The following is a 19,142-nucleotide window of genomic DNA, read 5'->3' on the forward strand; positions in this document are numbered from 1 at the left end:
TAGTGGCAAAATAATGTGAATAGCAATGTACAGTACATAGAGCTTAATCTACTAAGGAGATCAAGCTATGTTCTGCACAACACTGCTTCTTAACTAAAAACTCTATTTTCTCCAGGCAGAAAGATATTCTCCAAAGAAGCAACACTAGGAAGTTTAACAACACTGAGAACAAGGATGAAATCAGCTTGTGGTAAATTACAGAGATATTTCCTTGTGTCTCACCTGAAGGCTCATAACAGTAAGCCTACGAGCATCATCTGAAGGTGCAATCACAGGAACCAGGTACGGGCTTTCAGGAATTTGCTCATCATTAAATTTGATGGACACCTCATAGTTACCTGAAAGACACAAAAACTTCATTAAGCAAACTAGAAAAGCAAACAACCTGCTCCAAGTTATAATGTTATTCCATCACAGTTAAATCTCATACCAGGCTCTTGAGCAGTATAGGACACACCACAAGATCCATCTTTGCGGTCTTCAAAAGCAATTTCTGCCTTACTTGGCCCTTCCACTGAAATGGAAAGACCACCAGCTCCGGCTTCTCTTGTCCATATGTTAAACTCAGCTGTTAACAAAATAAATCAATTAGAGGCAGACACGTGACTCCCTCCATCCCTTTCTTGTAATAACTGGCATTGGTTGCCACAGAGTGGTGTTATCCCAAAATATATTCCAGCAGAAGCAGTTGTGTGAAAAGATTCATATCCAGTCAATGATGAATCATCCTGTTCTAAGAATATAATCATACATTCAACTAAAAAAAATAAATGTTCAGGCCAATAAAAGGTATTGAGAGGTTGGAATAAAGCAGAAAAAGGTCTTACCTGGGATGCCAGCCTCTGCTCTTTCAAGTCCTGGACCACTAGCTCTGACTTTATTGGCTCCTCCTTCACCAAGAGGCCCTACTGTAAACTGGAATGGACTGCCAGGCACATGCTGCCCTCTGTATTTCACAGCCACCGTGTGGACTCCCATTTCTTGTGGCACAAAGCGGACGCAGTATGTATTTTTGTCATGCTCGACTATTTCTGCATCAGTAATCCTTCCTGATGGGCTGGTTACTTGGGACGACATATCAACTATATCAATTTCTTAGGGGGAAAAAATAAAGGAAACAAAGCTGAAATACTACAGCCTGTGAAGTTCCATACAGACAGGTATTCCGCCAGGCATACATGTAATTGGAGTGATTCCCTTCTCCCATAACTACAGTCAGCGAAAGACACTTGTAAGGATGAAAGAAGTAAGTAGATACAGGTAGTCCTTGACGTACGACCACAATTGGGATCGGGATCTCAGCTGTTGAGCAAATCAGTCATTAAATGAGACATCATGAGATTGCCCTCATGACTGGTAGGTTGTTTAAGTGGATGGAGTACAAAGTAAGGATGTGGGGTACATTGGCGGGGCGGCGGGAGAGAGATACCTGGAAGTTGTATTCAAGAGCTAAAAATCTTTCCTGCTGACATCCAAATATGATTTCAGCCCATGAGTGAAGAGACTCTTGTGCGTAACCTGTGTGGGCCTCCTCCACCTGCCTGAGGCATCTGGTGCTCCTTTCCTTACGGTGAAGTCCCTCTGCTTGGATTTCATTCTCTGTTATCTCTGAGGGCTGGCTGAAAGAGGTGTGGATGTACGGAAAGGAATTCCTTCAGTGGGGTGCAGGAACAGAGCTCAGAATCTTTGGAAGAGGCCAGCCCCAAGAAATAAGCACCCTCTCAGCATGTAGCAGCAGTCTACAATCTTCCTTACTTGCTTCCCCACTGCCTTTGCAGAGAAGATTGCAAATGGCAATCACATGATCACAGAGGTGTTTTTGACAACCAATCGTGAGAACAGGTTGCCAAGCACCCAGACTGCAATCACATGACCATGGGGGTAGCACATTGTGATGGCTTTATAGGATAAAGAGCTTTATAGGATAAAAAGCACTGCTTCCAAGGCTGTCATAATTTTGGACCATCATTAAATGTACAATTGTAAGTCAAGGACTACCTGTACCTACGTACAAGGCATGAAAGGCCAAACACTTAATGCTTTTGCTCAAAAACAAATGAAGAATTGAAAAACTGAAGATTAATTATGAATGGAGAACAGTCATTGCTTATGATGTTGGACTTGAACTTGGGCAGGGCCCAGGTTCAAGTCCACTCTCAACCAAGGAACTTCATGGAATATCTTTGGGTCAGCCACAATTTTTATTGTGAGTTCTTTTGACTGTTGGGAGAACTCAAGTTGTTTCTGTTCAAGCAAACACAGTAGAGCAGAATCAAGTTAATGAAAGTTTAAGGTTGCTAATAGCCCACTTTATTTAAATATCACTCTGCTATTGTCTAGGCACTATTCATTTAAATGTTTATTAAATGACAACACTTACCTGGAATTTTTAAGTTAAGATCACACAAACTTCCAACAGTGGCTACAGAGGGAGCTCGCCGGGTGCGTGTGATGCTTTCCTTGACCCTGCCTTCACCACTTATTTTCACAGTAAAAGGACTGCCTTTAATTAAAATACACAAGACCATGTTGAGTTCCACTTATCAACAGTGCAGATACCAAAATTTAGGTAGGTAGAGTTTTCAGAAAGATACTAGCTACAAGACTGACTTGTACGATGTATAATAACATCATAACAATTAAACATGAAGCAGTTAATGTTTGATAATGAATACAAAGAGAGCCATCCTTTTACACTACACAGTTCAACATTGAAAAGTGTTATGTTAAATAACCTAGAGCACTGAATTAAATAAAGTGCACTGAATTCACAGTCCAGATGATCAAGCTCTACTTGTACTGTTAGGAATATAAAAGGGTAATACTGTGAGTTACCAAAACAACTAGCTTAACTTAACTAACTTTCCCTTCATTCTTACCTGGGATATGCTCATCAGCAAATTTAGTTGACACTATGTAAACACCAGGCACAGTTGGAAAGTATGACACTCTGCATGTTCCATCATCAAGATCTTCTGTCTGGATATCCACTTTGCTGGGTCCTTCAACTGCCAATGATATTCCACCATACCCTAGAAGAGAAGAGGCAGAGTGAGTACCTATAATGATGAACAGTTACAAAGTATTTCCTAGAAGTTATAGCTTTTAAAAATCAAGAGATTACAAGTTTCTTCTGTCAGGACATGCTCATGGGCAGAGCTCACCAAATATTTGATTTGGGTATAATATATATAGTATACACCATAACACTATGAGTTATATATAACAATAATATATTAATTATCAAAACTGTACACCATTGAATCTTTTTCTATTTTGTACGCAGTCTCAGGGAACCAAGCATTCTATATTTTTGAGCTTGACAATTTACAATTCAAATTAGGAATTAAACTAAAAGTTTTAATTTTGTCCAGTGATAGAAACTGGACAATGTTATTGCTTACTGCAGAGTTGAACAAAATTGCTTCAAACAATGGCAAATCAACTGAACTGTCAATTGTATTTCTTTCTGTTTCTTACATGTATAGGAATAGGCAATTTCCTAAGTTAAGCCATAAGAAGTCCATGCAAATGAAGAGGCTTTGTATTACTGACCTGCATCCCTGGTATCGACAATGAAGTCACACATTTCAAAAGTGCGACCTTCAACCAAGCCACGACCAGAAACTCTTGCTCTACTTGCATCACCGATCTCAGACTGAACTACCATAATGGACACTGGACTGTTGGGCACATGGCTTCCATTCTTCATTATGCTGACCAAATGTTCTCCCACCTCTCGAGGAATGAATGAGATACCTGCCGGATAAAACATGGCAAAAAGATTTCAATTCTCTATCTCACAACACAAAGAGAGCAACACCTTGGCCACTTTCCCCCCCTCCCAGCAGGGGTCTGATATTGCAGGCAGCATTAGTGCTCACAAAATTTGAGATTCAAATTTAAGCTATTTATCAGCTTTTAACTGTGATCTTGACAAAAAAAAAATCATAAACAATTACACAGCCTCCCTAGAAGATCAGAGACTTACCGATGTGGTTATTTGGCAGTCTTTTCAGAAGACAAGGTTCGTCTCTGCCAGATGGGGCTTTAATACTGGCTGACAAGAGGCTAAGATCAGTCTCGTTAATGTCTAACAAGAAGTCAGCAGCAGAGCCAAGTTTCACTTGGGATCGCCTCCTATTGTCATCTTAGGAAAGAAGAATCCCATTAAGACCAGCAGACAACATAACCAAGACTATTCTAGTTCAGTGGTTCCTAGATGAAGCATTATGGTTGAAGAAATGGAAACTCTAAATTGGACATCATTAGACCACAGTCCAACTGAAAACCTGGATATGCTCCTTATTAATTTCTAATGCGTTTATAGTAAATCCTTGGCTAAAATCTTGACATTTCCACATTTTACTGGTATCTCAAGCTTTGTTGGAATTTATGAAAATGTTAACATATTTAAAATGTTGAAGTGTTAAAACTAAACCATGTAGCACACTGTATCTAGCACACTGTATGGATCAGAAACCTGGTCCTTATATTCTCATACCTGTGATTCTGGCAATGAATGGGCTCCCTGGGATATGTTTGTCATTGTACTTCACTAATATGCTGTAGTTTCCTGGAAGTGTTGGCAGGTAAGTGACTGTGCAAGTGCCATCCTTGTTATCAATGCAGCTGATCTCAGCTTTTGAAGGACCTTCAATTGCCAAATCCAAGCCACCTGTCACATTGGGTGAAAAACATTACTAGTGTTGTCCTATGTATATTTCCAATACTTAGGCTGAAATTATGAAGAGTAATTTGCAGTTTCAGATGTGTGGGGACTTCTTGGAAGATTTTCTGATCAAGTAATATGGTTTTGTTTTTAAACATCTCCATAATCAAATCATCATATTTAATTATGGGAATTAATGTTTGCCAAGCTGACTGAAGTGGAATGATGAACTTGATGGTCTACAAACATTGAATGCTAACGTTGTAACATAGCATGCATAATTTCTCCTAGATTATTGTTGTTATCTCTTCAATGTGATGTTTTAACAACAGATTCCAAACTTACTCACAAAGCTTACTCAATGCCTATGAGAAACTCTCAAGCTAAACCTTTAAATATGATAAGTATATTTGTAATATTGTAATATCTGCAAAGTAGCAAAACCCCTTTTAGAAATATTGTGCCTAAGCAAATATGATTATCATAATGCACTCCTGGATAAGATATTGACATGAGGAATTATGCCCATATTCATTGTTAAAAAATATCTTTATAACTCCAAGTCAGCAATTCAATCTCATATGAATGCTTACTTGCAAATTAAAGAACACACTCAAATAGAATTTGCTTCATCTTTGGTGTACTGAGGGCTAAAAGCAGTGGTGGTATTTTACTGGTTTAGCCTGTTTCGGCCAAACCAGTATCTTCCATGATCATCTGTGAGTGAATTGGTTCGCTCCAATGATCAGCTGCTGGGCCCTCTGGCTCTATACTGACCTTTATTTCCTGTTTTTCAACCTCAGATGCTTCACGCAGCACAGCTGATTGCTGCGCGTCAGCTGTTTTACACATAGGGCTTGCAGCAGAAGGTGAGTTGCAAATGCTGCAAAGTGCGCGCTTACACCGAACTGGTAGGAAAAAAAATTTCCTGGCTAAAAAGCTAATACTTACCTTCACCAGCATCCTCTGTGACTATGGTGAAGGTTGCTGGCTTGTTTGCTACACCATAGACAAGGCCTGGTCCATAAGCAGTCACATTTCCACTATTTGGATAGTTCACATAGAACTGTAAGGGGCTCTCTACAGAGGATAAAAGTCTATCATCAGTACACACAGTATCATAGATTTTAATGCTTTTACTTGTTTTGCCTCTCCAAAAGGGATTATAAATGTCCTTCATTCAACAAGGGATCAGGGCCAGAAACTCACACACTCTCTCTTTCAGCCCAATCCACCTCACAGGGTTGTTGTGGGGGAAAATAGATAGAGGAAGGAATATTAGGTATATTTACAGCCTTGAGTTATTTATAAAAATAATAAAGTTGGGATAAAAATAAACAAAAATAAAACATAACATTACTTGTTTGACTTATTTGGCCAATGATAGGCATACATGTATTTCTATGACCCTCTTGTCCAGTTGTTTTCTGTCAACAAACAAACTACAGGTCCCAATTTTATTACTTACAGGGTCACATCTGTTACTGTATGCAAGAAAAAGCCAAACCATTAAAATTGTCAAAGCCCTATGAAGGCTTTTTTTGTGGTTAGGCTTTAATGGTGCTTCTATTCCTAGCTTTACTCATAGGCTTTAAGCTAACATAGCTAAGCATTCTAAATTAATTGAATCCATCTTAACTGGATGTGCCCAGAATATTCCTTTTAATATTGTCACTGCCTACACTTTGGACATTTACTTGCAATGCATAAGCCAACATGCAATCACTATCTGTCCATATCCCATGAAAGTATCAGGATGAGAAACATAAATTACTCTTCTCACCACATATTAGAAAGTGATAAATAACTAAAATGACAGAAACCATCAAACACGCCCTAAAGCAACTGAAGCACTACAATTCGGAACATACTGTATGAAGATACATTGTTATATATTCCAACCTATTAAATTTCTCTCCTGTGTACAATACTAAAGGAGCAGAGCCAAGGATTTTCATACAATGCGTATTTTTAAATAATTCATGCAAGCCAGCAATATGTTAACAAGCAGTCAAATCTATGGTGATTGATAATAATTTACTTCAAAAATCAAATTCAGCTATTTATAGTGTATAAAAGAGAGCAAACTATAATTTAAAGAAAGAAGGCCTAATATTTTACACAAGCTTTTTGTACAGCTCTTAATCTTTATCAACCCCAAAATTATATGTTTCAGTTGACCATAGGGGAATAGCAACAAATTTCATTTCACAGAGCCAAAGCTTTTTTAAATCTGGCACACATTCAGTAAGAATTCTTGATTCTTTAACCCAATGTTTCTCATTTTATAATGTATCATGCAAATCGAGACTTCAGCCATTTACCAGCCTGAAGTCATCAACATCTAGAGCATTAAGCATAATTACAGTTCCCATTCATCCACAGTTCTTTTGCAATGCAATATGAATGTTAATTAGAATTAATTGGTACTTACCTGGAATATGGTTGCCCATGTATTTGATATGCATTTCATGTAACCCAACCTCAACAGGAGCATATCTAACTGTAACTGTGCCATCCTTATTATCCACAATTTCTGGTGTTGCAGTCTTTCCTGAAGGCATGTAGACTTCTCCTAAAAACAGTAAGATTACATTTTTACAAAAACAAAGCCATCCAAGCATTTTCATTCTCAAGCCTATACAATATAAACAGGCTATTTTGTAAATTAATCTAAGGAAGAAGAGAATTGGACTATTTCCGGCTCCCATTTCCACCTTGATCAGAGACTTGGAGATTATTTTCATATCGTTAGTAGAGTATAACTAGTAATAACTTAAAATCAGCCTCTTCAACTGTTTAAGAGTACACAAAATTATAATAGCATCTATTATTGTTACCTCAGAATTTTATAATTATACCTTGAATTTGTATGATTTGCCAAAACCTGATAGACTTAAAGAATTCAATCTGGTCTTGGTGTTCTGGACTATAATTCCCCAACCTGGAACCTTCCAAGAGTTATAGCATCTAAGAATTCTGGATAGCTACATTTTATCACGAGGGTAGAAAAATTGTCATGGACTAATGAAAGTAACTAAGTATGAATGGTCCACTGTGCAAAACTAAGAATAGCTATTTTAATAGAAGTAATTGTCCATCATCCCCTTTTGATTATATAGTAAGCAAATCAAACTGCAAATTTTATGAAATTAGTTCTATACTTCAGATACATGAAGACTCTCTCACAGAGCAAAGAATTTTGAATGATGCTAGCAAGCTGGGTGATCTACAGTATGATTTTGAATGCAGTAAACTATTTACCAGTAATTTCTCCTTTTCTTACGGCAAAAGGAATGATCACATCAAAGGGCTTAAAGCCTACACCATTCACGCTACCATCAGGTGCACATGCTTCCTCTGTGACCTAAAGAAGAAAAAATGTAATTTTATCTGTACAGTTAAGATTTTGGGCTAACTTTTTTAGACTGCTGCTTCCAGAATGAAGACACCACTGAATTGCAAAGATGTTTAGAACATATAAATGGCACAATGAAGTTGCAAGACATTGCACAAACAAGGAGGGCTCCATCTGAAAGAACAACAATTTGTCACAGCCTAGAGGAAAGTTAATTTGTTTAAGACACCAGAATATAAAGGCCATCTGCTTTCATATGGCTAGAAGAAAACTGATGTGCAATTTTATAAGGACAGAATACCTTAGGAGCCTTGAAATGATTGTGATGTTAAAAGTTGCTCAAAAAGTCATTAGCACAGCAATGAATAGAAATTTCTGAATTAAATCTGGCTTCCTCCAAAGTAGCACTTGGACCACCGCTAAGATATGACACAAAAGCAAGCTTAAGCAACCCCAAGAGAAAGGCAGGCTGTCATTTCTTGAATGGAACATGGAAAAAAATTGTAAAATTGTGTACCCAGGGATGGAATCCAGGGGGACAGGCTGCATTTAGTGGCTCCTGAGACAATACTGCAACTTCATCTGCATCTGTGGCCTGGTTAGTGGCAAAAAGTACAGTTTACAAAAATGAACCCCTATTTCTTCACACAGAGCAAAAGAATACCAAATACACAGAGTGGGAAAGAAGCATATTACAGAACAGGAATGTTATCACCTAACCCAAAAGGAGCACACAAGATTTGAATGGTAGTTCCCAGCAAGTCAATCTCAAATTTCTTTGTGCTTTCTCCAATTTTGTCCACTTTCTCAACAGCAGTTAATATGCTCTTTAACAAACCTATTAACTTAGGGGGCAGATAAGTAATAGAATACTAAAACACTAAAGGGTATAAGAGGTAGAAACAGCCACCTTAAATGGCAATATTTTATCCTATGGTCACTAATTTTAAAAAACCAATTCAGGAAAATCACACAGGTAAGTAGGAACCAAGTAGAAGATGTCTTTTCATCTCTTTAAGATATGGAAGGAAGACAGGTCAGAAAGGAATCCTTAGATAGCATTCATGGTAAGAAATTTGTTCAAAACCTCTTTGAAGTGAATTTATGATTTGCTTCCCAATTTCCACAGTTCAGAGCTCTATAATATAAAATCTATCCCTCTGCATTCAATTGTACCCAAGTATTAAGAATGAATGGTAGCCCCAAACCAAATTGTTTTTTAAAAAACAGACAAAACGGCTTTTCAGTTGGTAAATAAGACACATGAAAATGCAAACTGGTGGTAGCAGTGATGGGCTTTAGAAGATGACTTCTGGGAAAAGATGAGTGCCTTTCTGCATCTTCTCCTCAAAATGCCCCCCTCTCTTAAGTATTTATTGAATGAAATTTTAGAACTTTCTATAACAGCATTAAAAGTGCAAATGCTAATGTATTTCAAAAATTATATATAATTTTTATGATTTATTTTTGAAATACATTAGATGTATTAAAAGGTATCCCCTGAACTGTTGTGGGGACTATTGTGTAACCAACTTGACTTTGTCCTTAGTCACCATATTTTACATATACTGTCATCTGCACACAGCCAAACCTCACTGGACAGTAAGTTGAATGGAACTCTTACAAATGGTAAAATCTGTGATTGGCCGAAATGAGAAAGCATGCACAATAAAGAAATAAAGGACATTATAACTTATTTGAAAAATTAAGACAGTATAATTTATGGCCAAAAAAACACTTATGTTTCATGCAAATCTATGGTACACTTTCATTGCTGGATATTGTATGTTTAATTACAAAAAGCAACTATTATAGAAATATATTATTTAGAATTAAACCAACAGATGCCATAAATAACAGGTATAAAATATGCAAATATAGACAACATTTGCAGTTAAGGCTGGCAAACTTCTATACAACTATACAACTAATTTAGACTGTAAGTGAATAGCATAGATATCAAACTGCCTGCTAACTGAAATTGTTCCTCAATCTGCATCACTATTTATGTTCACTAAGAAAATATTATTAAACAGCTGGTCTTCCTACCATGACAGTGAAGGGACTATTAGGAATATCCACTCCACCAAAGCGGACATAAATCACATAGGTTCCTGGTTTAGCAGCTGTATAATAGATGTCATATGTTCCATCTTCATTTTCAATGACCTCTGCTTCAGTTTCTATACCATCTGGTGTCAGGATTGTGCATGTGACTTTACCCTTGCCTGCAGATTTAGCATCTACTATAAAACCCACTTCTTCAGCAGTCTTCACTGTTGCTGCAATGCCAGGGCCTGAAAGACAGTTAATATGAAGATTTACCAGACCAGTTTACCATATTGCCTCCAACAATCTGGGTCCTCATTTTACCCACCTCGGAAGGATGGAAGGCTGAGTCAACCTTGAACTGTCATAGAATGACCATGTAGTTTTCACTTGGATATGTGCATTACTAAAAACATATCCAATTCAACCAAAACACTAATTCAGGCAACAATGATATCATAAAGACTTTAAAAACAAACTATCTTGTTTACTGCTTTGTAGAATAGTACTTGACAGAAATTAATCTACATTTGCTTTTTTCATTTCATTACTTAGCATTCGTAGTTAGCATTGTGTTAGAGAAGTCTCTTGCATGCATATGTTGCAGGATACCGGCACCATTTTCTCATGGCCTATAGAATTTATCACCTTCCCTAAGAACTTCAAAGGAAAGACTACCTTTTGCAGTACACATCTTATACTAATTTCTCTTCTTCTTGAAATTATTGGTCCATATTAGCAACTTGAAAAAGTCAAGAGATTTGCACTGTCATGTCTTCTACTGCAAATGGGTCATTACTAATTGATTAAAGTAAGCTGGCATACTAGATTCAAGCATTCAGTGCTTGAATCCAAATAAACTTATTAAGGGTACAAGGTCAATTTCTAAATAAACCTAAGGGAAGACAAGAAGCCAGTAATATTTGTTCAATTTATTCAATTCTTAAGAATTATGGCAAAATTATAAAAGTAAGATTCTTCTTTAATCAAATTTCCAGCATCCTCCATTTCCACCCTATTCAGTTTTTCAATATCTAGCAGACCACCAGCAATAGCAATAGCACTTAGATTTATATACCGTTTCACAGTGCTTTACAGTCCTCTCTAAGTGGTTTAGAGTCAGCATATTGCCCCCAACAATTTGGGTCCTCATTTTACCCATCTCGGAAGGATGGAAGGCTGAGTCAATCTTGAGCCGGTGAGATTAAACTGCCAATTGCAGGCAGCCAGCAGTCCGTAGAAGTAGCTTGCAGTATTGCGTTCTAAGCACTGCGCCACCATGGCTCATTACACTACCACTTTGCACTAATTGTAAAATCATAGTAAGGACTTACCTGTTGCTAGACATTTGCTTGCATCTCCTGCTGGGGAAACACGGATTCGATATGGAGAAAGAGGTATATCATCCTCACCATATTTAATGCCAACAGAATAACGACCAGTCTTATCAGGGATATACGTTACTGCATATGTGCCATCTTGGTTGTCATGAATATCTGCCTTCTTTGGTTTCCCTTCTTGATCCTGAATGCCAGAAATGAAGCCACCATTAAAATAACAAGCCTCATCACAAACAAGAGACAAGTATAAGGTATATGAATGGAGGAAAAAATCAGCTTGAGTGCTTAGGATGACTACATTCTTAAATACTGGTTTTGTTTAAAATGGTTGCTTCAGAACAAAAAGAACTGTATTGGCACCATGCCACAGAAATATAGGATGTTAGTTCCTATTAACATTGCATCTCATGACAAACCCTTCAGATAATATTCTTTGGAAAGTAAGCATGTATGATGCAAGAAACTTGAAATTTCAATGGCCCTAGATATCCACTCAATGTGTATATAGCTGGTACTACTGATTACCACACTTCATAAATCTATATTTCACCAGAAGCCGCAACCGGAAGTAAATTAATTCAGTTATTCTATATGCAATCACAACTTCACAACTTCCCTAAGATGTTACCAAACAGTATTCTTAAACAAGGTTATTGCCAAATACTGGTAGTCCTTGACTTTCAGCTACAACTGGGATCAGGATTTCCATTGCTAAGCAAGGTAGTTGTTAAGTGAGTCAGGTCCGATTTTACAACTATTTTTTGTCATGACTTTTAAGCAAATCATAGCATTTGTTAAGTGAATGTTAAGTCTCTGCCATTGATTTTGCTCATCAGAAACAGGCTGAGGAGGTTGCAAATGGTAATCATGTGACTCTGGATTACTGCAACCATCATAAATACATGATTAGTTGCCAAGCACCCAAATTTTAACCATGTGACTGTGGGGACCAATCATAGGTCACTTTTTTCAATACCATTGCAACTTCAAATGGTCACTAAACAAATGGTTAAAACTCAACCTGTACTGAATTCTAGTATCATTGGAAAACTGTGCAGTTTTCACCAGTAATAGCTAAAGTAGTCAGAAGTCCTTGAGATTCCCCTCTAATTCTAAAAAAAAGTCCATTTTTTTCATAATATAGATTATCACATTGTATACTTCATGAATCTTCTGTTTCTATTTTTCATTGTGTGACATACAACCTTAATCATTCTAGGGGCTAGCCAACATCTCTCTAAAGCAGGGGTGTCCAACCTTGGCAACTTTAAGACTTGTGGACTTCAACTCCCAGAATTCCTCAGCCAGCAAAGCTGGCTGAGGAATTCTGGGAGTTGAAGTCCACAAGTCTTAAAGTTGCCAAGGTTGGACACCCCTGCTCTAAAGCCATTAAGTTTTTCTGAACATCTAACAAAGTAGCCGTGAAAGAGAGTGTTCCAAAACATGTATGAGCTTTCTACAGAGCCTTGTCTATGTTCATTCATGATGAAAGCTGCAGACTGGCCTAATTTTAAGGAATTTGGAAAGGCCAGGAATAGTTCATATAAAAAAATGTTATGATTTGTTATGATCAGGTCAACTTTCATTAGGATCAACAGGCTTTCCAAGGACGCAATGGTCACATTACATTTTTATAATCAGTAAGCGAAATACACCAGTGCAAGAGAAGCAAAAAGTAGGTATTTTGTGGGAAGCTGATATACTTAAAATACCACAATGTGTAAGATAATAATATCCAAGTTCCCCACCATACACAGATAACTTACATACTTCAAGACTGAGGTAGGTGGGGAATGGCAGGGGAGGACAGACAGCAGAAGAGGTAGAAATATCTTACTGTTATGTGTACTGAGAGAAGTCCTTGTCCTGCATCTTTAGTGTCCACAACAAATTCCGTAGGTATGCTTGCTGGAATCCCATGGGAGACGAGGCCAGGCCCATTAGCTGTCACTTTGCTGGCATCATACGTTGGAAGCACCTTTAATTTGAATGGGCTATTGAGAGAAAGAATTTGTTTATTCATGCATGTAAATGAGAAGAATTCATTCAACTCACATTAAAGATGCCCACTTGTTATCCAAAATAAAAATACTGACTTCCTAACAACAAGTCACTTTTAAAGTTTCAGAGAAGAGCAACTAAGATGATCAAAGGCCGGACACTAAAACGTATGAAGAACGGTTGCAGCATTTGGGTTTGGCTAGTCTAGTCTGGAAAAGAAGAACTTGGGGTGACATGATAGCAGTGTTCCCATATTTGAGGGGCTGCCACAAAGAAGAGGGGGGTCAAATTATTTTCCAAAGCACCAGAGGGCAGGACAAGAAACAATGGATTAGTTGAAACTAATCAAGGGGAGAAACAACATGAAATCAAGGTGAAACTTCCTAATAGTGAGAACAATTAACCAGTGGAACAGCTTGCCTTCAGAAATCGTGGGTGCTTCATCACTGGAGGTTTTTAAGAACAGACTGGACAGCCACTTGTCTGAAATGCTATAGAATCTCTTGCTTGAGCAGGGAGCTGGACTAGAAGACCTCCAAGGTCCCTTTCAGCTCTATTCTATTCTACATTCTACTTATACTAAAAAACTCTGTAAAACAGAATGGATCACTTATTTTGGATTAGATTGATCCAAGTTAGCATTTTTCAGTATATTAAACAGCAAAATAGTTGCAGGAAGATTACCGGTTCTCTGCCCCAACAAATACCTTCACTTTGCTACTGCTTTCCACTCTCTTGCAAGCATAAGGAACCTTTGCAACAGAAGCCCTTTCTTCAAAATTCCTATCAAGCACTAAAGCTAAATAACGCACCAAAGATGCAAACTGCTCCGACTAAGGAAGCCAGGCCAATGCATTTTTAAGTCCTATTGAATAATTTATTTTTCACCCAATTTTACCTTCTAGGAATTTCTTCATTTGCATATTTAACAGCAATAGCATAGGGGCCTTCTTGTGTTGGGGTGTATTCTACTGTGTAAGTTCCATCACCATTATCAGTTATGTGCACAGGTTCTGCAGATCCTAAAAAGGAAAAAGGCCACATTTTGATACATTCAGCTGCTTTTCCAAGGCTTCAGAGCTGATTGGTAAAGAAATGCTATTGATTCATAAAAAACAGATTGAAGCTTTTCAAGGAATCGGCACAGACATTTATTTAGGACATGTTCAAGTGCATGAATTTATTTCTATCGTTGTGACTTTACCAATCAGAGAAAGGATTATTCATTAGCAACTCAAGTGATTCATAATTGAAAGCTAAGAATCTTCTATCAAGGACAGATTGAAATAATGTGTTTTTCCAGATACAGAGAACTAGCTAGGTCAGTAATGGGACATACTTAAATCTAAGCTTCCCATCTCAAATAGAAAAAATAGATGTTGACTCCAATCAGTAGAAATCCTAAACAAAAACCAACAAAATACTTTGGTTTGACTATAGAACTATTGAGAAGTTTAGAAAATAATAAATTTTCATAGCCAATAAGTGTTCTATGAGCTGCTAGCTAAAGATATGAAAAAGGTTAAAGTCTAACCCAGAAACCATGGATTTCCACAAAGCATGGATTTATGTAGAGAATCATTTCATAGGATTAATAGCAAATACAATTTTGATTATCATAGCTAATTCAGCATGGAAGATTTTGGTAAAAAGGCATTTCAATATTTTATAGAACAGTGGTAGCCTATAGAGAAGTCTATTTCTTATAAACTTCTCTTCTTAAAGCTACAGTTAGAATTTAGATTTAGTTAAAGCATAATTGATTAGTGAGAGTTCAAACCTGTCTCAGGTTGTTCACCTCTAAAGAACTCTGAAAGGGTTTTCAAAGGACTGCGCCATGACTGGGAATCCGGCTCATCAGCTAGAATTAAAAAACTATTTAACTCAAATCATTCCCTCCCCAAAAATATAGAGCTCTGTCAAACTATCAAATTTGTTTAGATGAAAACTATTTACAGCTGGTCATAAAACCATTCACACTGATTGATATCACTATAATTATCATTATAACTATGACATCACTTTCACTATTATTAAGTGTTGTACCTGATGATTCTTGACTCTTGACAAATGTATCTTTTCTTTTATGTACACTGAAAGCATTTGCACCAAGACAAATTCCTTGTGTGTCCAATCACACTTGGCCTATAAAGAATTCTATTCTATTCTAACTACTTGCTTCCATTCATCACCAAGTTACTTTCATTGTCAAAGAAATATGTGCTTTTAAAAAAGAATCTAAGTTAGTTTTGTTAGGGGTAAAGATATTCTCAATCCATGTTGAAGCCTGGTCGCAGGATCCATGTTCATGAGAGTATTTTAAAGTGGTGTGACACTATTATCTTTTGGGAAGCTTTTTTTACTTCTCAGTCTAATCCTTAGTTCTGATATTTCCTGGTGATCTCCCATATATGTGCAAACCACGGCTGACTTTGCTTAAGCTCAACTAAGGTTGCTGAAGTGATGCCAGCAAAGTTAACATAGGTCAGCTTTAAATAGTTCTTCAACTGTCTATAGGTAGATTCCAGATTTAACTTCACAGAAAACCGGAAAATAGGAAGAGAAAAGAGTATTAGGTATGATTGCCACCTTGAGTTATTTAAAATAATAATAAAAGCATGATAAAAAATTCTATAAATTAAAATATTGGACACTGGTATTTAATACTCCATCTTTCATTAGACAGCATTGCTTACTTAATATGCAATGTTACACAATCTTCTGCCCTCCACATGTTTTGACTTACAACCCATGTCTGCTGCCATTCAGGCTTGACTGTTTAGACTTTAGATAATATGCAGTATTAAATTTTTACTTATATCCCATTTTAAACAAAATTACATTGAATAAATCTGCACTTATTCATTCAACAATGCTTATCATCCAGTATTAAGCAATTAAATTTGCTTTCTATTGTCTCACATTCTCATGAATTACTGACCCTCCTTTCCTAATTCTTACTTTGATGTATATATTTATGCATGTGGGTGTGTCAGCTCCCGTCTGACTCAAGAGACAATCATTTATCACTCTTCAGTAACTACAAATAAATTTGAATCTTCTTTGCATGATTTAAATATTACTGAAGAGAAGCCTAGAGATTTTTTTCCTAGTTCAACTGGCAAAAATATATTCTATATTTATTTGTTGCCTAGAACATACAGTACTTTTTATTCTTATAATTTAGATACTTTCAAAGCGCTACATTCTTGGGCATATATTGAGAACACATATTGATTTGTTACAGCAGCCGTCCCCAATCTGGTATCCTCCAGATGAATGGGAACTCCTTGAATTTCCAGACAGCCACCTGGAAAATACCATGTTAGATATAATAAATTCTTCAGATGTGCTCTGAACTCATCAATCAGGTAAAACACCCTTAATTAATATCTGGGTTTTTAAAATTACTTTGAGATTTCCAAAGATTGTCTGTGTCAGGATTATCTTGATTATAGCAGTCTCTAACAGATAACTTTTTGCAGCTCTACAAATAATCAGTCAGCACAAAGCAGTAAAAAACATGCAGTGCTATTTTTATCTACCACCATTTGGGGACCATTTTTAAAAAATAAGTTCTTTATAAATTTCAGTATTGAAATGGAGGTCACACAGTTGTGTATATAGTATCTATACATTCTCATTTAAAAGAAATGCTAAGTTATCGAGAGAAGCATCCTACCTCTGAGTGCTGCGACTGTAACTTCAAGTGGGGCTACTCCGGCTTTGCTGGTATCCACAGTAAAGACTTGAGGAAGTCTGGCCCGCACAGCTGTCCCCAAACCTGGTCCTGCTATTTTCACCTTGCTGGGATCAATTACATCTTTTACAGGAACTTTAAATGGACTGCCTACCAATAAAACAAAAGCAAGTTTTGAACAATAATAAACACGCTTAAGCAATGTGATGCTTTTGGGGTTGCATTATAACCTCTGAAGACAAAACAGCAGCAACCTTCTCCACAGCTTTGGTCAATTCACACTGCTTTCTAAGTCATAAGGATGCCTATACTGGTAATTCAGAGATTTAAGATTGTGTTGAAGTTCAAATTCAATTTTATATTAAGCAGGAAAAGCTCAACCAAAATCAGGTGAATGGTCCTTACCCCCAAAAAAGAAAACTTGTCAGAAAATGAATTGACTTCGATCATCAAGGGAACTATCACTTTGACTGGAATTCAAAACTACATACATGAACTAGGAATAACTTCACTCGCTAGGTTGAAGGGTAAAAAGGGTAAAAACCAGGGAGTTCCACAAAAAGTTGGGTCAGTGTGTAGATTATGAAGTGAAAGGTAAAAACCTAAAGATAAATGAAGGCAGACTGAAGGAAAATGAAGACATGGGCAACTAAGGTAAAATGGAAGGAGCTGAAAAAAAATCTCAGGATCAGCGAAGTATTACTTATGCAACTATGAGAAGATGAGACTGGAAAACTATTACAGCAACTCAGTCTGAGTGTGATGGAGACCATACAATGAAATGTAAACAAAACTTCACATTCCATCTTAAAATATGAGATCTTATTATATAAGGAACCAAGAGGATGGACAACAATTGTGAAGACCAGTGATGGCAAACCTATGACACATATATCAAAAATGGCATGCCATGAGGTTCTGAATGATGTGCCAGCATCTACCAAGACCAAACAACAACTGTGCTTGAACCCACAACCTGTTTTTGTGCAGGTTTTGGAGACTACACAAAGATTGGTTGTGGTCTCCAGAAATCACATGAGAGTCCCACGTTCTCGTGCAGTCACAAGAATCTCTGAAAATCATGTGATAACAGAGCCATGTTTTTGCACAGTTTTCAGAGGCTGCAGAGGCCCTGGAGGAGCATTCTCTGAAGCCGCTTCAAGAACGAAGGCCTTGTGTGAACCAAAGCAGCCTCGGGTAGGCCACAAGGGCCTGTCAACAGAAAGAGAACATCACCTGAAAAAGGTAAACAGCATGCAGCAGATTGTGGGGAGAGCTGGGCCACGAAGCAACTGTGCTGTTCCCAAAGGCTGTTCCCAAGTGCCTTGATAGGGCTGAAGTCAAGGCCCAGGCCTTGACTACAGGCCCAACTTCAGTGCTGCCACCAAGTGTTACTGTTCAGGGTGGCCTAGAGAGGGGGGCAGGGGGATAGGGACCAGTTTCTCTTTTATTTAGGTTGTCTACGTGTAACATTCTAGCAGAGTCAAGTTAGGCATTTTCCAAATTTTTGGCATGCCGAGCCAAAAAGATTCAACATCTGATTTAGTCTAAAAATAAAGAAGAACTACCATCAATGGAATGATTCTTGGCTTAGACAACCTTGAACTACGCTGACTAAGATTAAACCTAAGCATAGTACATAAAACCATATGTTACAACATCTTATCAGTTAATGAATATTTCAGCTTTAACAACAGCAACACTGAGAGCACAACATATATAAACTAAATGTAAACCACTCCAAACTCGATTGCAGGAAGTACGATTTCAGCAACAGAGTGGTCAATGTCTGGAACTCGCTACCTGATTCTGTTGTCACCTGCTCAAACCCCCACTCCTTTGCCCTCAAACTAACCTCTGTTGATCTCACTTCATTCCTAAGAGGTCTGTAAGGGGCGTGCATAAGCGCACAATCGTGCCTACCGTCCCTGTCCTATTGTCCCCAATTATTAGTTCCTATTTCTTGTATTTAAACTTATGTTTATTCTTGTTTCTGTTATATTGTAAGTTTTTGACAAATAA

The 19,142-nt window shown here is 37.4% G+C and overlaps 1 protein-coding gene and 1 long non-coding RNA gene across 6 annotated transcripts in view; one reads left to right on the forward strand and one right to left on the reverse strand.

The window, feature by feature from the left end:
- The window catches only part of FLNB (filamin B), an 83,282-nt gene that overhangs the window by 7,166 nt on the left and 56,974 nt on the right, over nucleotides 1–19,142 (reverse strand). The window contains exons 25-42 of one of the 5 annotated variants that reach the window (XM_087954716.1): nucleotides 17,103–17,270; nucleotides 15,219–15,281; nucleotides 14,319–14,442; nucleotides 13,257–13,413; nucleotides 11,414–11,603; nucleotides 10,080–10,327; nucleotides 8,548–8,625; nucleotides 7,937–8,039; nucleotides 7,107–7,247; nucleotides 5,624–5,752; nucleotides 4,505–4,678; nucleotides 3,992–4,150; nucleotides 3,556–3,759; nucleotides 2,880–3,032; nucleotides 2,381–2,503; nucleotides 828–1,094; nucleotides 431–568; nucleotides 223–338 (exon numbers count right to left, since the gene is read on the reverse strand). In XM_087954716.1, the coding sequence (XP_087810842.1) occupies nucleotides 223–338; nucleotides 431–568; nucleotides 828–1,094; nucleotides 2,381–2,503; nucleotides 2,880–3,032; nucleotides 3,556–3,759; nucleotides 3,992–4,150; nucleotides 4,505–4,678; nucleotides 5,624–5,752; nucleotides 7,107–7,247; nucleotides 7,937–8,039; nucleotides 8,548–8,625; nucleotides 10,080–10,327; nucleotides 11,414–11,603; nucleotides 13,257–13,413; nucleotides 14,319–14,442; nucleotides 15,219–15,281; nucleotides 17,103–17,270 (2,735 nt within the window). Of the gene's footprint in view, nucleotides 1–222; nucleotides 339–430; nucleotides 569–827; nucleotides 1,095–2,380; nucleotides 2,504–2,879; nucleotides 3,033–3,555; nucleotides 3,760–3,991; nucleotides 4,151–4,504; nucleotides 4,679–5,623; nucleotides 5,753–7,106; nucleotides 7,248–7,936; nucleotides 8,040–8,547; nucleotides 8,626–10,079; nucleotides 10,328–11,413; nucleotides 11,604–13,256; nucleotides 13,414–14,318; nucleotides 14,443–15,200; nucleotides 15,282–17,102; nucleotides 17,271–19,142 lie in introns of all 5 variants that reach the window. The other 4 variants (XM_026677806.2, XM_026677812.2, XM_087954717.1 and 1 more) reach the window with 4 other exon arrangements.
- LOC148132021 (uncharacterized) lies at nucleotides 1,162–3,689 on the forward strand. Its single transcript, XR_015747507.1, has 2 exons — nucleotides 1,162–1,246; nucleotides 3,489–3,689. It is a non-coding gene; the product is annotated as an uncharacterized LOC148132021 (long non-coding RNA).

The sequence above is a fragment of the Notechis scutatus genome, chromosome 2, assembly GCF_049901735.1.
Source record: "Notechis scutatus isolate UNSWTSFEM ecotype Mainland chromosome 2, rNotScu1.2, whole genome shotgun sequence".
Classification (NCBI taxonomy): domain Eukaryota; kingdom Metazoa; phylum Chordata; class Lepidosauria; order Squamata; family Elapidae; genus Notechis; species Notechis scutatus.